Consider the following 23200-nt stretch of genomic DNA (forward strand, 5'->3'; position numbering starts at 1 on the left):
ATGCATTAGCGCCCGTCCTTTGAAAACCTCAAGCAGCTCCCGAAGACCTTCAGCCTCTCTCGTGCGCCTGTGTCTTGCCGAACATTGGGGGAAATGCTAAATCGATAGTTTTGATATATCCCTGCCAGAACAACATCACCTCTCCCAAATACCAGAAATGACCAGCAGAATATTAATGCTTCCAGCGGCTTTTCTCTGTTTGGTTCATTCCTGCGTGTGTGTCTTTTGCCTTTGGGGTTGTGTGTATGTGGTTGCGCATGTGTGTGTCTGTGTGAACGTTCATTAGGACTGGTGGAAATTGTATCGGTGAGTGCGAAGGCTCATAACACCAAGATCAATTCCAGATAAATTCTTCCTGAGCTACGGGTCCCGGATCAAAGTTACTCAAAGCAGCAGGATGAACCGGCGGCCTAAGTGTGTGTGTTCTGTCTTTCATCATTCACTTATGAGGGCATCATGTGCAATGCTTCTCAAGATTGCAGACACCTGTGGGAGATTAAAGAGACCGTATTCCCACTGATTCACAAAGAAACCGTCTGTCTCCCGCTCCTTTATTCTCCCTGTCTTTCATTTCCTCTCCCGTTCCCATATCTCTCCCCCCGCGCCTTATTTTCATCTCTTTGCTAGTCGTCGTCGTTGTCTTCTTGGAGTGCATCCTTTTGAGAAATCGTGTCGACCCGCTTCTGCTCTCCCTCCCCGCAACAACTGACTAGTGACAAAAGGCCTGGGCTGCAAAAATGCAGAGGCTGTCCAGACCCTGGCTACAGCCTTGTGACATGATGGTTCATAGTTGAAATGTTAAGGACCAAACTAAACGAAGCCTTCATAACATCCTGGAACAGTTTCCATCTATGACATATGACCAACAGATCGCTGCTAAATGTTACAGTATGAATATGATGACACACACTATGTCGTAAAGTATGAAATGGACTCTATAAAATTATGCTGATACTTTGTAAAACAACATAAACTCTGTTCTAGATCCTCAAGAGATACTAGCACCATAACTGTTAAACTACTTCCTCAGGGATAAGTTAAAGTTGTATCTTCTCTTACATGTTTTAGTTGTATTGATGCAGTAAAATCAAACCCGATTGGCCTTTTATGACAAACTGAAATTGCGTTTTGATATTTGCTGTATGCTTTTGTTTTGTCTCCATTTTCCCCTCAACATTAAGGGTTTATACTCCTGGTTTCATCTCTTTGGCCCTTAAGACAAATGACCTCATATTCAACAATGAACTTGTTGTGTTCTCAGTGTGTTGGTCAACGTCTTCTGAAGTAACACACGTGATAACCTCAGCATCTCAAATTAATTTCAAGCAACAACTGAAATAAAGCCATGACACTCTACGTAACATTAGATCAGTTTCAGCGGCTGAACTGTGAGTGAAGTGGTCGCGTCCCATCGTCTGACCTTTGCCCCGTTCTGCACCCTATCGATACAGCATCTCCTCATACGGGCGGCTAATAAACAAGTTGCTGCGTAACCCCAAGCCACAACACACACACACGCATGCATTCATAGGGCAGATGGATAAAAACACTGGAGCCTCATGTGATCCCCGTCCATCTCATTGACTGCGTCCCTAATTGCAGCAGCTGAGTGCTCTCAGGGCGACCGGGCTAATGCGATGGCGGGTCGATGCCACTTTCCTTTGCCCTTTAGGTTCTTGGTGAGCGGCTGCGAGCGAGCAACAGACGGCCCCCGCGCTTCTCAGCGTGGATTTGACTCAAATCCTCTCATCCTTTTTAGCCTCATGATATATTTAACTCTTTGCTTTCTGGCTCAGCATGTGGCCTGCAGCTCAGCCCACCCTCTCTAGAATCCTCTGCAGAGATCTGAACCCATTCATCACCTCTGCTACCTTGCTAATTGACAACCCCCTGCCTCCCCAAACACACACAGACACACAGACACACAGACACACACACACACACACACACACACACATATGATCCCATTTCTTTTCCACCCTTCTCTTCCCGTCCTCCTCCTCCTCTAAATTACATTCCAGAGTATTCTAGCCCACTTTCACAGGAACCGCTCATCGCTCCTTTGCTCTCTCCATCCCACGTCACTCTCCCCGCGTGCTCGCCCGCTCTCTGCTTTCCACCCCTCCGCCCGGCCCTTATCCTCTTGTCGCTCTTTGCTCTCCATATCTCTCTCTCTCTCTCTCACCCCCTCCTCCTTTAATCTGGGCCGTCGTATGAGCATCACTCGCTCATTAAACATTTGCAGCATAATGGGGCCATTTGCTCAATCTCAACAAAAAAAGTCGCTGGCTCACGATCCGCTAATTGAATGTGAACACCAGAGAAATTATAATTATGATGATCAACGCAAAAGATAATTCTACTCTTGTACAGCCCCCCCTTCCCCCCACCTCCCACCCTTCTCTTCTCGGACCCTCCCGCCCCCCCAGCACGCCTCCAGCTACCTCCGGTCGGCCTGAGTGTTGTAGTAAATGGCCTGTGAAATTAATGGCATTAATAGTAATCGCATGCGTCCCTTTCCTTCCCTAAATAATTGAGCGCCTTGCATCAGCTCCTGCATGTGTCGGAGCTTCACGGCCAACGAGTTTCACTTATAGAGTGCATAGGCAGGAGTGTGTGTGTGTGTGTACGGTGCACCACACAGTATCTATATATACATATACGTGCTCGCATTGTCCCATATAGCCGAACACGTGCTGCACGTTAAAGTTTGAGGCGGCATCAATAGTGTATACACCTCCGGCTTACCTGACATAACAGAGTGAATTATTCATCCGTCTCTCTTTTGTCTCCCTGCAGTCCCCATCGACTCCACCGCAGGTATAAAGATGCTGTACGTGTTTGTGGATATCCAGATGGACAACGCTCACTTCCTGGACACGGTCAAGTTCAACTTCCCTGCCGGACAGACGCTGGCTCTCGTCAGCACCATTCAGTTTGTGGCAGCCCTCCAGGTGTGTGTGTGTATGAGTGTGTGTGTGTGTGTGTGTGTGTGTGTGTGTGTGTGTGTGTGTGTGTGTGTGTGTGAGTGAATCTTTTGGTGCATTTCACACTCAAACTTTAATACGTCTCACTTCTGCACAAGCAAGTTTCACTGTTGTCATCATTCACTGTCAAATATGGAGCGCTGGATAAAATGGAGGACAGCGAGAGGTCAGTGGAGAGACTGTACTTGTATTAGAAATAGAAGAAGAAGAACAACCCTTTATTCATCCCAAGACATGTGATATTCAAACACATGCATGTACTATACATGCAGTTTACATACATGCAGTTTACGCACAATACAATCTTACACACAATGCAATTGCAAGTTCGCGCCCCCATCCTACACACACACACATGCACCAGAGGGGGCACCGCAGGACAGCCAGCGCCCATGGAGCAGGTTGGGGTTCGGTGCCTTGCTCAAGGCAAAAATACCGTTTCTATAAGAAGCACTGATCCGAGTTAGGATTGTTCACAACGAGGACGTTTTCAAAGTCATTCTATCAGAAATGACTGAGTGAGGCTCAGTTTTAATTTGGATTTGTCGTTTGTTTGCTGCTCAACTGATGTTTTAAATTGTAAAAGCTTTTAATAGAGCATTGAGGCTTGGAATGTAAATGTAGCAAAACGAGCCAGCGACTCGGAAGCCAAACCGCCATCTTTTGTAGAATTTGCAGATATTCAGATTATCCAGCTGCAGCGCCTCCTACTGAGGGAATCTGGTTTGGGGAGAATCTGAGCCCTAAAAATGAACCAGCACTCACCACCAGGGGGAGTCACACACGACCTCAGCAGCGGGGGAGGAAAAGGAGGGAGACAAATTGGATCTTACAGGCTGAGAAGAGAATAATCGTTAGAATTCTCTATCGGTGAACTCTTTGCCACGGCAGAGTTGTGTACATACAGTGTGGGCGCTCGGACGCCCACGCAAATATGAGGGAACAAATATACCTTTTTTATTTGTGCCGAGTTGGAGCTCCAGTGTGGGTTTGTGGCGATGCAGCGGGAGATATTTTGGATTTCAAAGGTGGATTGAACTCAGACATCCTCTCAGGTCGATGTCGTGCTCGACTCTCCTCTTTATATAAGCCGCGTCGGCCGCCGTACAGCAGCACTCAGCCCGAACACACGCTGCTCCTTACTTCAGCTCGCTCCCATAATGCCTTGGACTCCTTTGATTTGCTCCGCTGGAGCAACAACCAGTTCTGAGCCCCTTTTGCTAATGTAAGCACTGTTATTTTTACACCAGGCGGGGTCATATTGTGTGTCAAAGGAGTTGTGTGCGTCCATGTGTGTGCGTGTTCATGCGTGCCTCCTTCCTCCTCCTCCTCCTCCACCTCTCACGTCTTGTGGTGTGTAGGCTCGTTTAGATCGAGCAGCACGGGCGGGAGGAGTTGGATGTTCACCCCTTTATTCCCTGCGGTGCGCCATCTTTAAATCGCTGTGTTTATCCTTCCACCTCCGAGCACACGAACGCTGCAATGGTTGACTTGTTCTGTGTGTCTCGTGTTTTAATGTTGTGTTAATTGAATGTAGGTGTGTGAGAGAGGCCTTAATTTACCCTTAGGAAATTGTACTTTTTCCTTGAATCTTTCCCAGAGCCTCGCTTGTTTTGTTGATGCGCTTTACTGTGCAGATGCAAAAAGCTCCTACTGAAAAGCAAATCTGTTCAATACAAAGAAATTAAGATGCGAAGAATTATTTAAGAGAAAAATCTAGATAGTGTCAGCTTAAGTAAAAACAAATACAGCGTAATCCTAACATGAGCATTTGTTGTGTGTGATGTCGTCCTGGTTCATTTGACTTTGACCCAAAAAATAACAAAAATATGCACAATCATTTGACCAAAATAGTGCTGAAGTTGAAATTGCAATGTTTTGGGGTTTCTTTAATGGATTTATACGACTTCTCAGCATCATTTTGTGTAGAGGCGTAAGTGTGTGAGTGTGTGTTGGATTGATGCTGTTGGACTCCAGACGGTTATTCATTAAACATTTGCTGAGTCATATTTTATTCATGGTGCAGTTCTCATACATCGGTTTGCAGCTCAACCAGAACTCCAGGACTGTTGATTGAGGGGAAACAGTGGTGGAAATTAGGAATAAAGAAGACGACCACAAAATAAAGATAAATAAATAAATATAATGTGTTTAACTACCATTTAGTTTAAAAAAGAACAAAGACACAGAATCAGTTAGAATTAAATAAACATTTGAAATTATACATTATGTTAGAAATGAAAAAAAATGTCAACTTTTCTCTCATTTTCTCTGCCTAACACGTTTTTTCTGCCTCACTGTGATTCCCTGTTCCTTTTGTCTCACTTTAATATATTCCTAACCTCCCCTCCATCCCATTCTTTTGCTTTGTTTTGTTTTTTTGGATCCCTCTAAAATGAGGGGAAGGATTAATGGTGGTAACAAAGCCTTTCACTCTCTGCCTCTCTCTTTCCCCTCCACGCTGCAGGCTGTGAGTCAAGTCTTGACGCCAGACTATGAAGTGGTGGTACCCCAGTGTCGACCTCTGTCACCGGGAGAGATTTTGGGCTGCACCTCCCCTCGCCTGGGCCGCCATGTCAACGCCATTATGTAAGACACCATCCTTCCTCCTGTCTGCCACGTGGCGGCAGCTCTCAGCGCCGGTGCCCTCGTCTCGTCTAGTTAACTAAGACACCCAACCGCCGCGGCTACCTCCACTCGCCCCAGTCACTGCCCCGCGCTTAGCAAATATAATTACCCCTTGCCACTGCCACGGTCACTTGTGTGACATGAGGAATATGCAGTGTGACATCGAATCACACGCAGCTTGAAGTGACTGCTGGATGTGTGTGTGTGTGTGTGTGCGCTGCAATAGAGCTTCAGCCAGTTACTGATACAGAAGGGAAAAGCTAAAAATATCCTTGAATTGTAGAAAGCCTGACAGATACCACCAGCACCACCTCTGTAGGCTGTTTGAAACCGTCCACCATACAGCCACATGCTGACTGATCCTCCACATCTTGAAGAAATGCACGCACGTCATTTGCTACTTACTGCAGGAGTTATGAAGTAGTGTAACATGTTTCTGTGTGCAGTCGAGCATTTGAAATCTCAAGCCATTGCTTTCTCTCCTTAGTTATGTGCATTCTTCTCGTAGGTCGCGGTACATCACCCTAATAAAATATCTCCGTTTCTGTTTTCACGTCAACATAAACGCTGAAGCTCGTCGGCTCGTCAGCTCTCTGCTCGCGCTGCCTTTGCTGCAGGAGGTGGGAGAACGCGCTGGCAAAGTAACAGGTTCAAACAACAACAACAACACCTCCGCAGCCACACTATATGTCTACACATATCCTGCTCCACTTAAGTCGAGAGAACCCCGTGCTTTGCAGCGCACAGCCAGTTAGAATAACGGCGATAATCATGCTTAGGTTCCTTGCTTTACGGCTGATCCTTGCACACCTATTGCAGCTCTGTGGGATTAAAACCTCCCAATGCACAAGATTAAAACTGCTGCACAAGGACTGGCTCTCTTATTTGACTGAAGCAGGGCCCGCGGGATGCAACCAGCACAATGAGTGTCGGAAAAAGTGGGGATGGAAGGGATCGGGTGCGCTCCACCTGCTAATCTAATGTATGTTGTCTTTGATGTGTGAGTCCTGGTGGGCAGGGTCGGGATGTGAGGCAGAATCGACCCGCCTGCTTTCCAGATAATCTCTCACTCTCACTTTCTGCCTCACTCCATGACTTCGCTCTCACTCTCTCACACACACACACACACACACACACGTGTACATGATATATCGAGCTACATACACACAGACAGTACTTACAGGCAGATTTGTGCAACATGCAGACACTGAAAGCAAGAGTGGAATAGAGGCCATTGGGGTAACTCGTAGAAGAAGAAGAAGAAGCGCCATACAAGTATAAGCAATAATAGACATAAATGGAAGAAATGTGGCATGTATTTTTGTAACAGAGACTCAAAAACCACCAGCCAGCACACCTGCACTATAAAGAAGGATTTTAACCATCAGGGCTTTAACACTGTTTATTATTCACTCTGCTGAGTCGTGCTGCCCGGTGTATTTCCCCACTTTTAATTTTGAGTGATTCTTAGCCCTTTTTCTTTTTCTGTAGTCCAAACCCTGTTCGGTTTGAACACTGGGTTATCTCGTATAAATTAGTCAGGCAAGAATGCATTATGCACAAGTTGTAATGACATTTCACTGTAGCACTGAACACAGAATGCATTACGGGGCAGCGAGGAGTGTTACAAGATTCAGCGATCCAATACCCATGAACACTTTAAAGTCTGAAAAAAGTCTGTCTCATTACCACCATGAAGAAGACTTTTAAAAGCACACCCTAAAGAAAATGTGGAAAGAAGCAATAGGAAACGTTGAGGGAGGTCTTTGTCTGGCTTCTTCTTTCGCTCTCGTAACAGAGGAATGCAGGGATGCGGAGGCAAGGACAGGTTGTTGTTGTTGTTGTTGTTGCTTGACAAAAGACTCGTGCTGAGGACGCTTTTCTAAACAACAATAGAATGTGAATCATAGAGAAGTTAGAGAGCTGCAGCGCCTGTGAATGTGACAGAGAGCCGAGCAGCAATGAGGCATTTTCACCTCTGTTATGTTTTCAACCCACATCGGTCCAAAGAGGCCACAGTCATTTGCATTTTGTAACTAGAGTTTCAGTTCAATTGTCACACAGTTGCACATGGAGAATGTCTGGACCAAGTCTGACAAAAGTCCTCTTTCTGATATTCCTTACCATTTTGCTGGAATTGCCAACCAAAGTTTGAGTGGGCGTGGCTCTTTCTTCTGTATTTCATGAATGAATTGACATGTGCACTCTCTCATATCAACCAACCTGAAGGTAGCGCCATAACAACAACAATTCAAATTTTCTCTATGACCGTGGAGCGATCACAGTCTCATCAATAACCTGTTCATTTCCTCCATTTCGAGTAACAATTCACTAGTAGAGGGCGACTCAGCCTTGGTGGAGGTATGTGTAATGACTAACATTATGAGGGCCTCGCATGTGGTGAAGGACAGCGAGGCAGTACAACAGAGGTGTGATTTTGTGCCGCTGTACATTGTTATTTGTGATCCGGACACATACGGTGAGACTTGCATGTAGCCTGTGAGGAAAACCACCCACAGTCTGTTCCAAACATACTGCCAATTAGTGGGTTTAATTGTCCTCTCCCTGTAGGCTAATTAAGACTGAACAGTAATGAGTAGGGATACAGACTTGCCCCCATCCCCTCCACACAAATAGGAGGCCCCTCGGCGTTTGCCTCTGTGCTCCAGGTTTCACCCACCGCCACCCCTCTGTGACTTTGTGGTTTGTCAACTCCACCCCCGCGGGGCTCTGGTGAACACCCTCCCCTCTCGGCAGCAGACCCTGGGTTAATTGGAAGGGCTCGCCTCCCGTGTAAACGCCACGCTCTGATCAGCACCGGTTGCATTGTTGGACAACAGCGTCAGGTCAAGAGCCCCCTCCCCCGCCCCCCCTCTAACCTCAAGCCCCCCGGCCTTCTGCCCTGCAACGATTTGTGCTTGCCGGTAAACGGCTGCAGACAGAGAGGAGGAATAATGAGTAAGGAGTTGGTGAGGTGTGTAGGAGGATACACATCAGGCATGTTTGCTTGGCAGGATTAATTTTGTTTATTTATTTTCTTCACATCTCAGTGTGTGTGTGATTACCTGTGTTTTTCTACAGTTACTTGGGGGACGGAAGATTTCACCTGGAATCAATCATGATTGCCAACCCAGACATGCCAGCGTACAGGTATGGGAGAATTCTGCTCTTTGTCATCAAATATTTCTGCTCCTTTATTATACAGTTCATATGCGTGTGACTCCTGTCTTTGACTCAACCAAACAACTCAAAGTGTGGTTGAATATAGCTGTGATGACATTTAGATTGGAAGCGAGTGATGAAGCGGCTAAAAGCCTTCATGATCTTCCAATACATTAAGTTAAAACTGACTCAACTAATTTACTCTTGTTTTGCATTGTAACATTATTCAAAAAATGCTAATTGTTTGGACACAATTATTGATACCCCTTAGAAGTGCTTATATTTGATTGGATTGTAGTGATGTTTCAGTCAGACTACTTTCTTTCATTGATAGCTCAGGTGTCTTCAATCTCATTATCTAAGCTCATTTTAGTGGACTAAAGTTCTCCCTGTGCTGTTTGGTAGCTTTGTGTGCACCAAAGGGAAGTTTCCAATCAATAATTGTGTCGGGGCCATTTTCGTTTGATCCATTATTTTAGTAGATGCTGATATGTACGCGATTATCTCATATGCATCCTTTTCTTGTGGTTTGAGGTTGAATCCGCCGCCATCCTCATCTCTTACTTTAAGGGCAATTGTGATGTTAATGTTGTGAGAAGTCGCGGCGCGAAGAAGTAATGTGTTTATGTGGGCTTGTTTGTATGCAAAGTGAAATGTTGTTATTGACACGCGCTGCTGCACCGATCGGAGGTCTGTCTCATAAACAAGATTCTAATCTCAAGTGAACCCCTTGTGTCAAGGAAAGAGAGATTAGATGCCCAGAAATGCCTCCATATTCTCCAAAATACGCTAAATCCTGTCATACCTGACAGCATTTCGTGATTGGATTTTTCATCTTTTCTTGCATTCCTCTTCTCCACATAGATAATGGAACAGTGGCTGGAGATGAGTGTTGGTTTGTGGTTAAGTGTGTTTGTCCACATATTCCATTCTTGTATTCCTTGCCTTTCTGTCTGTTTGCATCTCCAGATATGACCCGTACAGTAAGGTGTTCTCCAGAGAGTACTACGACCACGAGGCCATGCGCGCCTTCAGGCTCCAGGCCATTGAAAAGGCTCGATTGGCCCAAACGTGGGGCCTGATCTTGGGCACGCTTGGCCGACAGGGCAGTCCCAAAGTCCTGGAGGTGAGCGCTCGCATGTTCTCATTTTGACTGCCTCCGCATGTCGCCGACGCTGCTTGTGCAATGGTTTGTAATACTGAGTGTGACTGTCTCTGACAAGCAGCACAGCTCGCTGACACGTTGCTCTAATAGGACAAACCATCACGCTGGGAGCTTGTTATTTCATATCCTCAATGCCGTGGCCAAGTGGTAGCACCCTTTATCCAGCTGTTACGCCTATAGGTTGAGGGTATGGGAGCGTTGATGGGTTATTGTGTAAGTTGAGTGCATGTATGTGTGTGTGCCTGAGTCTCTATTCACAACTACATAGAGACATAGAACAAACTGTACAAAACAAACAGCTGGTCACCTTTACATTCAGACAAGAGAATACAAATCATTTCTTAATGAGCCGTGTAATTCTCTTATGAGTTATTCCCACAATTTAATACACTTGTTTAAATGCAAATTTAAAGAAAAACGTTGTGTCTTCATACATTCAGCCTTTGTTGGAGGTTGGCCTTGTTGCTTGCTGCTAATACAGTAGTACCTTTAGCAGATAGATACTTAGCCTGCAACCGTAGGTCAACTGCCATATTACACAGATGCCACTTGTTCTACAAATGCATTGCACAACTTTCACAGCATTTGGTAGCGAAATACAATGTGTCTGTAAACACGAGTCGTCATCATGTTGTCGTCTTGTCGTCATCTTGCCGTCTTCGCGCACATAGAGGAAGAGGGTTTCTGTGCGACTCCTCCACTTCTTCCTCCAGTTGTACAGTAGAAGCTTTTAAAGCCAACACACCCGTATATAATCCGTCAGCACACGCCCTCCAGCCTTTATGGTGGCGGCGCTCATCTCCATAAATATCCAGACTTGAAAGGTGAAGTTGGCAGAGGTGTTAAAATGTCAGCAGGAAAGTTTCATGTTAGAGTGACTGGAGAGGAAAGTGAAAAAAAAAAAAACATGATCTGGATAAAGAGTCCCACCGGCTCTCCCGTAGCAATCTGTGGAGATTAAGAAGTGGAGTGTCAGATAACCTCTCAAGAGCGCCGGACAGAACTATCTCAGATAAGAGCGCCGGCACAGAAATGTCTCATGACGCTGTGGACAGAGGATATCAGCGCCAACATGAAGGTTTTTATCACGCCCAAAGGAACCTTTGGAGGGATTTCTTCAACTTTGCGAGGAGCAAATTTGAAGTCGGGGGTCCAGAGATTGGCCACGTGATCCCGATCTTCGCCTTTTACCTTCACGACACGATGAAGCCCTCCTCTGCTCTTCCTTAACCGATACAGAAACGTCAAAGACAGACCCAGCAGTTGGAGCAGAGTCTTAGTTATTATACCAAACCTCTCAAGTTCAGGGTTCAAACTTAGAGTAATTTAATCAGTAGTTTTACCTTCACCCTTGCATACATTTCATCATCATCCCTAACGCTCTTTTCTCCGCTTCCCCCCCGTGTTCCAGCACGTGGAGTTGAGGCTCAAGGCGCTGGGCAAGTCCTTCACTCGAGTGCTACTCTCTGAGATTTTCCCGGGCAAGCTGGATCTGATGACGAATGTAGACGCGTGAGTATTAACAGACAGATATACAGTACACACACACACACACACACACACACAAAGTAATAGAATGCGTTTGCAGCTCATTTAATCAGGAGCGCCTGACTCTGGGCAGATAAAATAAAACCACAGATGGCGTTTTCCCTGTCCTCGCTGAAGCCCTAAGTTTTGCAAGCTCAGTTATTCCCGACTAAATATTCAGCGTTCCATTCAGATTCAATTGTGAATGGAGAACCAGTTAGTGGGCCGAGGTAAGTGGATTAAATGATGACAACTAGCAAAACTTTCTCTTGCCGGTGGGTTTTGAGTGGAGCGCCAACTCGGGTTACGGTCGGTGCTCGCTGGGATTGTGCACCTAATCCCCCTGAGCCTCGCCATGGTAACAATCAGCCCAGCAAAGTAAGTGGGCACGGAGAGTTTAAGGCTGAAGTTCTTCCTTTTAAGCTACACTGCTGTGAAAAGTCTCACGTCTCTGTAGCTCCTCCTACTGATGGAGTCCGGTTTGGGGAGAAGTACCAACATTCACCACAAGGGGAATCGCAGTGTCGACTGTGACTCACTTCTGATGTTGGTGTGATGGAGCTGTGGAGGAAGGAGGAGGAGGAGGGAGTTGGTGAAATCTTCTCCACGATTCCACCCACTCCACTATCTTACAGACTTTCCTCTTATACACACACACACACACACGCACATTAAAGCCAGCATTCCCTTCATTATCTCACCCGTCACTTAAACACTTCCTCCGGCGGCCCCATGTTTCTCAGTAATCAGTGTGTTTTCTGATGAAGAGTCGCTTGTTTATCTCTCAATTCATGGACCTGCACTGATTTCTTTTTCTTTTTTTTTAATAGAAAAAAATAGAAGTAATCACCCAAAAGTTGCAATCAGGAACATGCTCTATGTATTCCGTGAGCGTGGCTGCTCACATAATTGGCGACTCAGCGTGATGTGCGAGCGAGCGCCCGATGAAACGAGGAGCTGACAAACAATCATTTGAACAGCTTCATAAACAAAATTGGCATTCACGACTTGATGAGATTCCGCAGTTTTGCCGGCGTAGCAAAAACAAATAGTAAAGCCTAATGGACTTTGGGTGCTTGAGACAATTGCTTTGTGTTTGAGGTGCAGGCTTTAGAATGAGGGCGTGTGTGTATGGAAGACCTGCCTGAACGCTGTGAGAGGACGATAACCAGGAGAGAAACAGAGGGAACGTTTGTCTTCCGCAGTGATTGAGTTTCTTGTTTTTCTCGCTCTCCGCATTTTGGTTTTCGTTTCCCCGTCGCCCTCGGCCTTAGAGAATCCAAACCCTGGCCAGACGCTGTGTGTGCATGCGGCACCTGGAGGCCGCACGCACGCTCGCTCGCCCACACACCGTTCGCACTTTCCTTCACACGCTGTCAATTTATTACTGCGAATCTTCACATCCCCGTCTGCATCCACGTGGACCGGCGCATGTCAGCCCCTGTGATGTTCAGGCGGTGTCGGCTGCGATAACGTCGGTGGGGACTAAAATATGCTCCGCCGTGCAACGCCGATATCCAGCTCGCCATCATTAACAAGAGCAAACTGCTGCGGAGCTATAGTGGGGAAAAAAAGGTGAAGCGCTCTGGCTTCACGCCGCAGTTTTTCTGATTGATCCCACGTCTGTCCAGAAGGTGAAGGTAGACAAGAAGGTGAGCGAGACGGCGATCACACCAGTGCAGGCACACACACACACACAAGCACACACTCTCCTCACACTCCCTCAGATTGGCCTCTCACTGTAGAGTAATGAGAGGTGTGATGTGTGAGGGAGGAGTGGGTAAGAGAAGGACAGAAGGTCTGAGAGATCTGGAGAGAGAGAGAGAGAGAGAGAGAGAGATGCAGAGGTATGTGAGGGGGCTGTGAAAGAACGAAAGGGATCATGGGAAAAAAACTTCTTTTTTTCTTGTCCTTTGGGTTTTTTTGGCGCTCCTCTCGCTCCTGCTCGCCAACGGATGAGAGTGACTCTGATGTGATGCAGACCAAAACACAAACACAGCAGCAGCTCAACACAGTTTGTGCTGCTGAGCAAGAAGGAGACACAGCTCAGAAGTGTTGCAGATGGGATACATAAATATATATACAGCATATTCTCTGATATTCATATCAATATGTCCATCAGAATGCAAAGAAATGACATTATTTCCTCTCAGACAGTCTTTGTTGACACTTTATCACCGAGTCTAAAGTGGAACTTGGAGATCCAACACACGATGTTTACACTCTGCTAATGTCAATCTCACAGTAATTTTAGCCAGGATGTCTGAATGTAAAACCTCATGTGGCATTATGGAGCGTTAACTGGTGCAATCTATCCCTGAGCCACATATTGACGGACAGCTGCAGGTCTACGATGTGAAGTCTAAGCTAGAAACAGGCGACGACTGTTAAATGTGAAGCCAAGATGCTGATTCAGCAGCTTAAACACACATTAGTCACAGATGCGGAAGAACCAACGACACAGGCGCCTACAGGAAGCCACAACGGACAAAGGTCAAAGTTCAAGCACGGCACTTTTCAGCCCCAACTAAAGAGAAGACATTAGGCACACACACACACACACACACACACACAGGAGAGGGAAAGAGCGCGAGAGAGAGCATTACCATATGCACTTAAGTGTGTAATGAGTGTATCCCGAGGCTGGTTTTAAAACACTGTATCAATATCTGCACACACACACTTATCTCAACCAGACCGCAAATACCACCCGACTCATTCCGCCCTTTATTGCCGTGACAACCGCAGGAATGGAATTGTTTTTAATTCAATTAAATTAGCTGTGAAAGGTGAACGCTTCCCATCTCCCTGAGCGCGAGGTCGCACAGGTTAATTGTTCTGGCTTCCTCTTTTTTTTCCGTCGGGCTGGGGTCACGGCTGCAGAGTGTAACTGACACACACGGATGCAGGTGGAGGACCTTTACGGTGTCGGCGGGTAATCGGCCGCGACACGGAGAGCTGCCGAGTGGAGCGAGTGATCCTGACGTTATCAGATCCTGTGAACAGTCGGGCGTAAATGTGAGATTAGGTTTGAGTTTGGTAAGAATTAGAGGAAACAAAGCGTAGTTGTTTATCTCTACCTCATTCGTTCTCTTTGTCTTGCTGAAGATCCACTGGTGCCGTTTGGATCCGATTCACCTGTGGTCCATTCTAATGTGAAGTTTTTAATTGCAATGGAATTGGAAGTTGGCGAGTCCAGAGCAGGGAGGTGCAGGTAGAACTTCCTCAACTCAAAGGTCGCACCTCAGCGTCCGTCTCTCTCCTCGCCGTCTGAGCTCTAGTCTGAGGAGGTTCAGACGTTATAGAGGTGAAAGTGTTGGCCGGAGGGGGTGAGCCTCGTTCAGAGAGAGAGAGAGCCAGAGTGGACCGTGAAGTCAATTCTGCCTTTCAGACCTTGTGTGTGACAGTGAGGAGGAGTCATACAGGGTGTTTGATGGAGGAGCTTTAGACTTGAAGGCTCCTCAGCATCTCTGGCTGGAAGGTTTCCCTTTCTAAGCGTTTGGTTTTTAAATCTCACTCCTTCACTTACATCACAAACAGGTGTGTTTGGTGTTGTTGACCTTTAAGGTGTTTGTGTGTGTTGATGCGCTGCAGCTCAACTCGTACTTCAATATTTCCTCCCATCATCAAGGATTAGGGACACAGGACGGCGTCTCCTGCAGCTGAGACTCAACGGTGGATAACATCGATCTGTGAAAGCCCAAACACCGCCCCCCCCCCTCTCTCTCCTCTCTCTCTTTGTTCGCTCTTCTTCCCTCCAGCTGTTTACCTCCACACCTTCATCACTCTCAGAATGAACACCTTCCTCTCTGCCAATCTTCCTCCCCTCTACTCTTCTTTCTCTTTCTTCCCCACCTCTCGTTTATTGCACCCTACTCCTCATCTTCCTCTCTCTCTCCCCCCTCCGCCCCCCCCCCCCTCGTCTGTCTGCCAGCTATGTAGGCTAGCACCGTGGAGACCGTGGCTGGTGCAGATTCTTTATTCACACTCACCTAACCTCTTCCTCTTTTTCTTTCACGTTAGTTCTCCTCTTTTCTTTTCACCCAGCCTCATCCCTGGCTTTTCCTGTTCACCCCCTCCCTCCCTCGCCCTCACTCTCTCTGTTCAATGTCTCTCCTTGGAGACGACATCTAAGCAGTCGCAGGTCAGGACAGCTCTCTCTCTCTCTCTCTCTCTCTCTCTCTCTCTCTCTCTCTCTCTCTCTCTCTCTCTCTCTCTCTCTCTCTCTCTCTCTCGCTGACAGGAGATCAGGTGGAGGGAGGTTCCCCCCCCGCACGACCCAACGCACCCCATCTACATGCAGCACGCGGATGCATATCGCACATGTGCACTGCCTCTCTAATCGGATCTGTATCTCTCCCTCTCTCCCTCTATGAATGTTTCACATGCACACTTGCACTTACTCATCAATGTGCATACTCATTTGTCCTCGCACAGAATGTTCTTTAACTCTCTCTCTTTTCTCTCTCTCTCTCTCTCTCTCTCTCTCTCTCTCTCCCTCTCCCTCCTGCAGGTGGGTCCAGATCGCGTGTCCACGTCTCTCCATCGATTGGGGCACAGCTTTCTCCAAACCCCTGCTGTCTCCCTATGAGGTAAACACACTCGCCCCTGGAGTCGCCGAGCAAGATCGCATATATGTCAGTCAATACCGAGTCGGCCCAGTGTTACACACGCACACACACACATGCACACACACCTTCCTGCCTGCACACTGAGAATTTGACAGATGCCCCCACTGAAACCTCCATCAAAGTGCAGCAGGTATGAGGTTTACTGCAATGTTAAATATGGGAAAGTGGCATCTCTCTCTCTCTCTCTCTCTCTCTCTCGCTTTCGCTCTTTTTCTACACCTCCACAACTCCACACCCCCCCAAGCAAACACATAATGGCATCAAATGAGATTAGCCCCCCCTACTGGCTACACAACCACACAGCCCCCCCTGCTGTGCTATTTTTCCAAAGCAGAGAAAGAGAAAGAGATTGAACAGCTTCCCATAAAGATCTGTTTCAAAGCAAATGTTTTCGTGTGTGTGTGTGTGTGTGTGTGTGTGTGTGTGTGTGTGTGTGTGTGTGTGTGTGTGTGTGTGTGTGTGTGTGTGTGTGTGTGTGTGTGTGTGTGTGTGTGGTGTGTGCTGCAGCTGGGGCAGTGAGGGGAAAACAGTCTTGCTCTGTTGTGTTGTTGTTGTGTTACTCGCAGGCCGTTTTGTGTCGTGGCTTGTTTTGCATTTGACGTTGATTATTAGTTCAGTCGTTTGTTCTCCTGCCGCCGCCGTTGTTTCGCCTCCTCGTGAAATCGGCAGCGAGGGGAATTTTCCTTCTCAAAACACGGTGCTCAGATCTAAAATGGTGTTTACCTCTGACTACAGATGTTTGGGGCTGCTCCACATGAACAGCAGCTAATGTGAATTCTGCTCTTAGGAATGATTCGTTTCCTGTTTCGCTCTCGGCTATTTCAGATTCGCCATGTGTGTGTGTATAGTGTGTGTGCTGCAGCTGGGCCAGAAGGAACAGATTCGCCATCACGTGAGCAACTTGCGCCTGTACGTGCTTAATTCGCCCCCCCACCCCACCCCTGCATACCTACGAGCTCTCTTGTTTGTCTCAGTGCGCCGGGCTGCTGCGGCTTGGCATTTTGGAATGAAGATGAAGAGCGAGATGGAAGGAGGAGGGAGTGAGGAGGAAGGAGGGAGGGAGGGAGGAGGAGGAGGAGGAGGCAGGGCGCAGCGTTTATTTTCAGTGCGTCTCATGTTATATTTATAGTCAATAAGACACACTTGGCTCTCCTGTCAGTGCAGGGATTAGCAACAGAAGCCTCGCTCTCCACAGAGGGAGGCAAGGGAAGAGAGGAGAGGTAGAGACAGAAAGGAGAGGAAGAGGAGGAGAAATTGAAGGACATGTAGGGAGGAAGACTGGTTTCATTGGAGTGAGCAGCACAGAGTCGTAAGGTTTTATCGGGTGTGAAGGGACACTTACTTATAGGAGCTGGAAACACGCATAAAAGTTTCACTCCAGCTGTTTGTCTTGTAAACATCAGCACGCAGGAATTGCGCAACAACGGCCAATCACAAATCTTCTCCGGTTTCAGCCTCCGAACTTGTTGAGTTTCTGGTTAAATGAGGCAAATCTGTGGAGGTTTGGAGTTTCTTAAGTGACATTTAACGATTTGATGATGTTTTATGACGGCGTGCATATTTTCAAAACGTGGCGAGGAAAGATCGACTGGATGAATTAATGATTTTGTTTATTCCTTCATTATACTCCGACACACTCGTCGCTCTCTCTGCACCCGTGTCACCCTGTCCTCCTCCTCCTCCTCCTCCCATCTAACAGCTGTTGCGTCGTGCCGTGCAGATGACAATCCAAACTTCATCTTGCGACACACACACACACACACAAACACACACTTCTCCTATCAGTCTGTCGCAGTCTCTTCACACTCTTGTTATCCTGCTGCTACCAGAAGTTTCCACCAGTCGGAGTGTTGATGGTTAATTTTTCGTCCTCACCTGTTTTTTTCTCTGACTTTGTAATCTTTATTTCTCTCTCTCTCTCTCTCTCTCTCTCTCTCTCTCTCTCTCTCTCTCTCTCTCTCTCTCCCCCTCCATCTGTCCCCCAGGCGGCTGTTGCGTTACAGGAAGTGGACTGGCAGGAAACCTACCCCATGGACTTCTACTCCAATCAGAGCCTGGGGCCGTGGGCTCCCAACCACCCTGACAACCAGCCAGCGCGGCCTGCACGCAAACACACACAGGTGACCAGGGGGCCGGAGATAAAAAGGGGAGGAAAGGAAACGAATGCAGGCAGAATGGAGGGGAAGGGAAGTGGGTACAGAGAGAGAGAGCACGCACACACACACACACACATTGGTGGTGTGTGTATGTGTGTTTGTGGCTTTCATCAGATCTCCTCTGGCTGTCACCACACTGACACCCAGTGGTACAATGACAGCAGGACACGCTGAGCTGTGTGTTTGTGTGTTTCTCTCAAAGGCTTTGATCATTTGACCTTGACCTTGACGTGCACATTGAATATATTTTAATTGTCCCCATTTTGAGCCCCGACAATGTAATTATTATTATAATATTATTGTTATCATGCATCAGCTAATCTGCACCATCTGTGTTTGGACCGTCTCTGTTTAAGTGTCAATCTTCTCTCACTGCAGAAGGCGAGCTCGGCACAACCTCGTCCTGCAAAGCAGTGTGAGCAGAACCAGTGCGCCCCGTGTGGCTGTCAGGGGGAATGACACGTGACGAGAGAGGAGCGACGGCAAGCGGCGGAGGGGAGCGAGGTCAGACCGGAGGAGTCCGACAGGGAGCGAACATAAAGCTCCTCAGCGACTCAAAGGTCTCGCTCGCGCTTTCCACGGGTATATTTTTGAGAGAATCGCATCGGCATTCAATCCGTGAAACTACACGGCAAACAGAGGCAGGAACACCTCTTGGTAACGTGGGCGGGAGAGGAAGCGAGCTGGGTGACCTTGAGCAGGTTCTGTGGGATTAAAAGTGTCTGTTAATGTGGGCGGCTTTGTTGAGACGCGATCCACTCGACGGGAGATAAAACGCCACACGGCGTCAGATCATCTTTTGTGCTGTTTGTCAAAGAGCGACACGACTCCTTGTTCTAAAATCAAGTGCTTGATCTCAAGCACTTTATTTGATTTATGACTTCTCGGGAAAGAAGAGAGAAACTTTGTGAACACAAACGCACACAAGCTCACATTCGTCTGCGGCTGAATCGACACAGGAAGTCTCTCTTCACCAAAATGACACGACCTTGTTTCTGATGTGGGATCAAGATTACAAATGAATAAATTAATTAATCAATGAAATCGATGCTTAAGTCGTGCTTTCTCCATCGGATCAACGAACAACAAGCGAAGATGAGGGAGTGTTTTTAAGACGAGGAGTGAATTCTGAAGATGCATGCAGCAGTCACGACTGCTCTTCATCCTCATCATTTATTGATGGAGGAGTCTGTCGATAAATAAATAAGAAAATCTGATATCGCTGTCTGATGCATTGAGGTCTCACGCTGCGGCCTCAGGTTTGTGTGTGTGTGTGCGCGCGCGCGCGTGCGCGTGTACGTGTGTGTGTGTGTGCGTGTGTACGTGTGTGATGTTTCTGCATACTGGAGAGGATTTGCCCAGAAAAATCCCTCAGCATCTTCTCAGTTTGTACTTTATTGCGTCTTGTCGCCTAGGCAACAGGGGCTCGTGAGGTTGGGGGGGTGGAGGGGGTACGTGCAGAACGTCCCATCTGGGTCAGATGTCCGTCATCTTCTGGTGATGCTTGCCTGTGTGTGTGTGTGTGTGTGTGTGTGTGTGTGTGTGTGTGTGTGTGTGTGTGTGTGTGTGTGTGTGTGTGTGTGTGTGTCCCGCTCGTGTCCACTGGTCTCTCACAGCTCCGTCCTCTCTTGCTGCAGCACTCCGTGTGTAATGGAGGCCTGGTGAAGAATACATGATTCCATTCTGCCGCTTGATATCAAGGACGGAAGGATAGAAAGAAAGAAGCTGCAGCACCAAAACTTCCCCTGGTTTTCTCTCTCCACCTTGTACTTTTCTTAAACTCTGCCGCCTGAAGAACACGCTCACCTCTTCGCCCCTCTTTCAAACTCAATTACACGTCTGAACAATGGTTTACCGAGCGGTGGCGGCAGCATCACGAGACGTCATGAGCCCCGACAAAGGGGAAAACCTTTTGTTTTGTCGTGTACGGAAGGTTAAAAATCAGGAACAATTACACAGGCGGCAAATGGAAAAATGGATTTTGAGAACAATGGAGTAGAATTTAGTGCAAGCGGTGCAATAAGGATTTGGTGTTTTCTTCAGGGAATAGCAGCAATAATAACACGGCCTGGATCAGCACTTTCTCCTTTAAATTCTGTTACGGGCCTTTTGTGATATTACAGGATCCATAAAAAGTCAAAGGAATTGTACCTATACAGCATTATAGTTTTATAGTTGGCCATCAATTTATATTTTTAATCAGAAAGCAGCATAAAGTAGTTTACCCAAACCTAATTATTAGTAGGGGAGCGGAACAGAAACAAGCATCTGAACCCAGCTGGCGTCAATTATAGAAAACAAAAAACAATTACATAATAAAAGTGAATTTCTGAGTGATGTTTCAAAGCGAATGGCAGCTGCTTGATTTGGCTGGTGGAGGCAAACTAAACAGGAAGGCACCGGGCCGGAAATTTAATGAGCCTTCTGATGTCCGCCAGTGCCGCTCCGTGAGTCATCTGAGTGAAAACGCAGAGTCGCTCTCCTGCTTTGTTCCTCCTCACACTCATTATACTGCCAACACCAGTGACAGAGTCGCCACTAGATGGCACTGTTTGCCAAGCTTCTCCCCCCCACGTCCTGTGAGTTCAGAGTGGAGAGAAGGGCCAAGCTGGACATGACATGGTCGTCTGAGTGAATGTGTGTGTGTCTGTGTGTAGGGGGAGGGGGGTACTTGTGTGTGTGATTGCTTCCAAATGTGTCTTCCTTGGCATCCCTGAATGTTTTTGCCATCGTACTTCCTCTCACCAAAGATCACAGCTTACTGGTTGTTGTGAGCTCCCTGAGGATGCTGCAGGCTTCCATCGCTCAGGTCACACACACACACACACACACACACACATTCGCTGCACGACACGGTGCACTTAACTGGTTGCCGACGGTGCCAGGCGCTTGTTCTCCTAGCCTCTGCCAGCAGTGGCAGTGATGCAACTTTGGCAGAAAAGAGTGTCATGGAAGAAACGTTTCTAGCTTTTGTGTTGGGCGACTTTTTGTACCTGCGACAGAGAGAAACGCTTGAGGACATGCGATTACATTTGTGTCCACAGTCTCTCTTTGTTCGTCTCTCTTTCTCTTCACGTCCTTCCTCAGATTACATTAGAGCCCGACAGAGCGACTACAAAGGGGTATTTGTTGAATTTGCTCGTGTCTCCGTCTGACGAGGCGCTCTGTAGGAGGCTGAGAGGGAGAGTGTGGAGATCAAGGCTCGCCTCGTTGGAGGACAGCACCTTGAAGGCCCTTGTGAGCGAGCGATGTTTGGGTAACAGATGCCTCTTGTTTGCCTCATATGAGCTGCATGTTCAAGCTGTTTCACTCTGATTTTTTTAGATTGGTCACGTAACGCCGCCACGCATCAGGCACAAAGACGATGAGAGAAGCAAGTGAAGCCTTGAGTTCATCAAGAGGGGGGAAACAAAGAGAACGGGTGGGTAAAGGCCACAGGAATGAGACTGAATAAAGAGCAATTAAAGTGTGACATTGACCGAGCGGCTTGTTGAATTAAATTTAGAACTTTTGCAGCTCTAATGCTTTCTTTGATTGGTTTGACGAGACGGCATTCTAATAACGGTGGAAATGAACTGCAGACTATTAACAACCCCTCGATCCGGATCCCTGTGGAAATTTGAACAGTAAATGATTATGTCTGGAGGCTGTGTGAGCGAGGGAGAGAGAGAGGGGAAGAGGGAGAGAGAGATGGAATGTGAGGGAAGGTTGTTACAAGGTTGAATGAAACACTTGTGTGGAAGAAGAAGAAAAAGAGTAAGTGGTGTAAAGCGATGACTAATTCTGCGTGGGAGGTCAGCCTGTGCCTGATCATCCGGCCAACAGCCACCCCAGCACAGGGCTGTCACACAGTCACCTTCCTCTTCCTCAGCCCACTCTGTCCTAACATGGACCAGCAGCAGTGTTTTCCTTTCACTTTGTAATCCGGGGAAAAAAAGCTCAGTTCTGCCTCAAAAAAACGTCACATTCATCCGGATTTCCCTCGACCTTCGCTTCACTTACAGTTTTATATAAATGAAACTGTCTAATGTCTTCATTAGTGACATTCCCTTACATCAGTTGATATTCTGTCTGGTATTGAGTGAAGCACATAAACTTAGTGAAAGATTGCTTATGTTCTTGCGGGGGTCACATTTGTGTTTTGGTTTTTAATTTACTGGTTTCAATGTTTCAAAAAGTGGAGTCAAGATAAGAGATCAGCAAGCCAGGGTGATTAAACCGAAACCCCTCTATCTCAAAATGGTGGGGCAGAAATGTACTTATTACTTATTTTAGATAAACTCTACTAACATCATTTGTACCTCCTACCTACCTTTGTACTCTACTGACATCATTTGTACCTTCCAAGGTATCGCAAACTCAAACAGGTTTTATTTAAATGTAACATCTACTGTAACATTTCAATTGCAAAATAAGAAGTGCCTACATTGAAGTGTGAAGGTTTCTGTACCTGAATGAATGAATTTCCAGTTTGAGTGACAGCTAAAGCTCAAATCCTTTGAAGCTGGTGATTGTTTGTAAACAACAGGTGCAGCCAATTAAGCAGAGACACACAGCTGAGTCAGTGTGAAGGCAGAAGATGTCTGAAAGCCATGGAACACCTGCCAGGGTTAAACTCCGTGCTTCTCCAGCTCAATATCTGATTCTCTCAACAAAGACGCAAAGACGAACTTGAGATTAATTAATTTTATTGATAGAATATAATTGATAACATGTATATTTCAAACACACAGCATTCAAAATCCCTTCAAGAAGAGCATGTAGATTTAAAACACACAGTATAACCCCACTATATTCTAAACCTCCTGTCAAAGTACGAGTACGAGTCAGAATTCAGCAGTTGCCAGATTCTCTTTCAGCTCTTTTCTCCTCCTGGCACTGCTGTGATCACAAACCAGAGTTTCTCATTCCCACCTCAGGGTTTCAGTCCTGATCTGTCATATA

General features: G+C 46.9%; 1 protein-coding gene across 1 annotated transcript in view; it reads left to right on the forward strand.

Annotated features, from left to right (window-relative positions):
- The window catches only part of dph1 (diphthamide biosynthesis 1), a 46583-nt gene extending 27283 nt beyond the window's left edge, over positions 1-19300 (forward strand). The window contains exons 5-12 of the mRNA XM_076146589.1: positions 2800-2954; positions 5455-5576; positions 8697-8765; positions 9747-9903; positions 11354-11454; positions 15983-16061; positions 18086-18220; positions 18635-19300. Coding sequence (XP_076002704.1) covers positions 2800-2954; positions 5455-5576; positions 8697-8765; positions 9747-9903; positions 11354-11454; positions 15983-16061; positions 18086-18220; positions 18635-18715 — 899 coding nt within the window. The 3' untranslated portion in view covers positions 18716-19300. The remainder of the gene's footprint in view (positions 1-2799; positions 2955-5454; positions 5577-8696; positions 8766-9746; positions 9904-11353; positions 11455-15982; positions 16062-18085; positions 18221-18634) is intronic.
- Positions 19301-23200: the final 3900 nt, after the last annotated feature.

The sequence above is a fragment of the Genypterus blacodes genome, unplaced genomic scaffold, assembly GCF_046128005.1.
Source record: "Genypterus blacodes isolate CSIRO-AG114 ecotype Tasmania unplaced genomic scaffold, CSIRO-AGI_Gbla_v1 ptg000032l_1, whole genome shotgun sequence".
Taxonomy (NCBI): domain Eukaryota; kingdom Metazoa; phylum Chordata; class Actinopteri; order Ophidiiformes; family Ophidiidae; genus Genypterus; species Genypterus blacodes.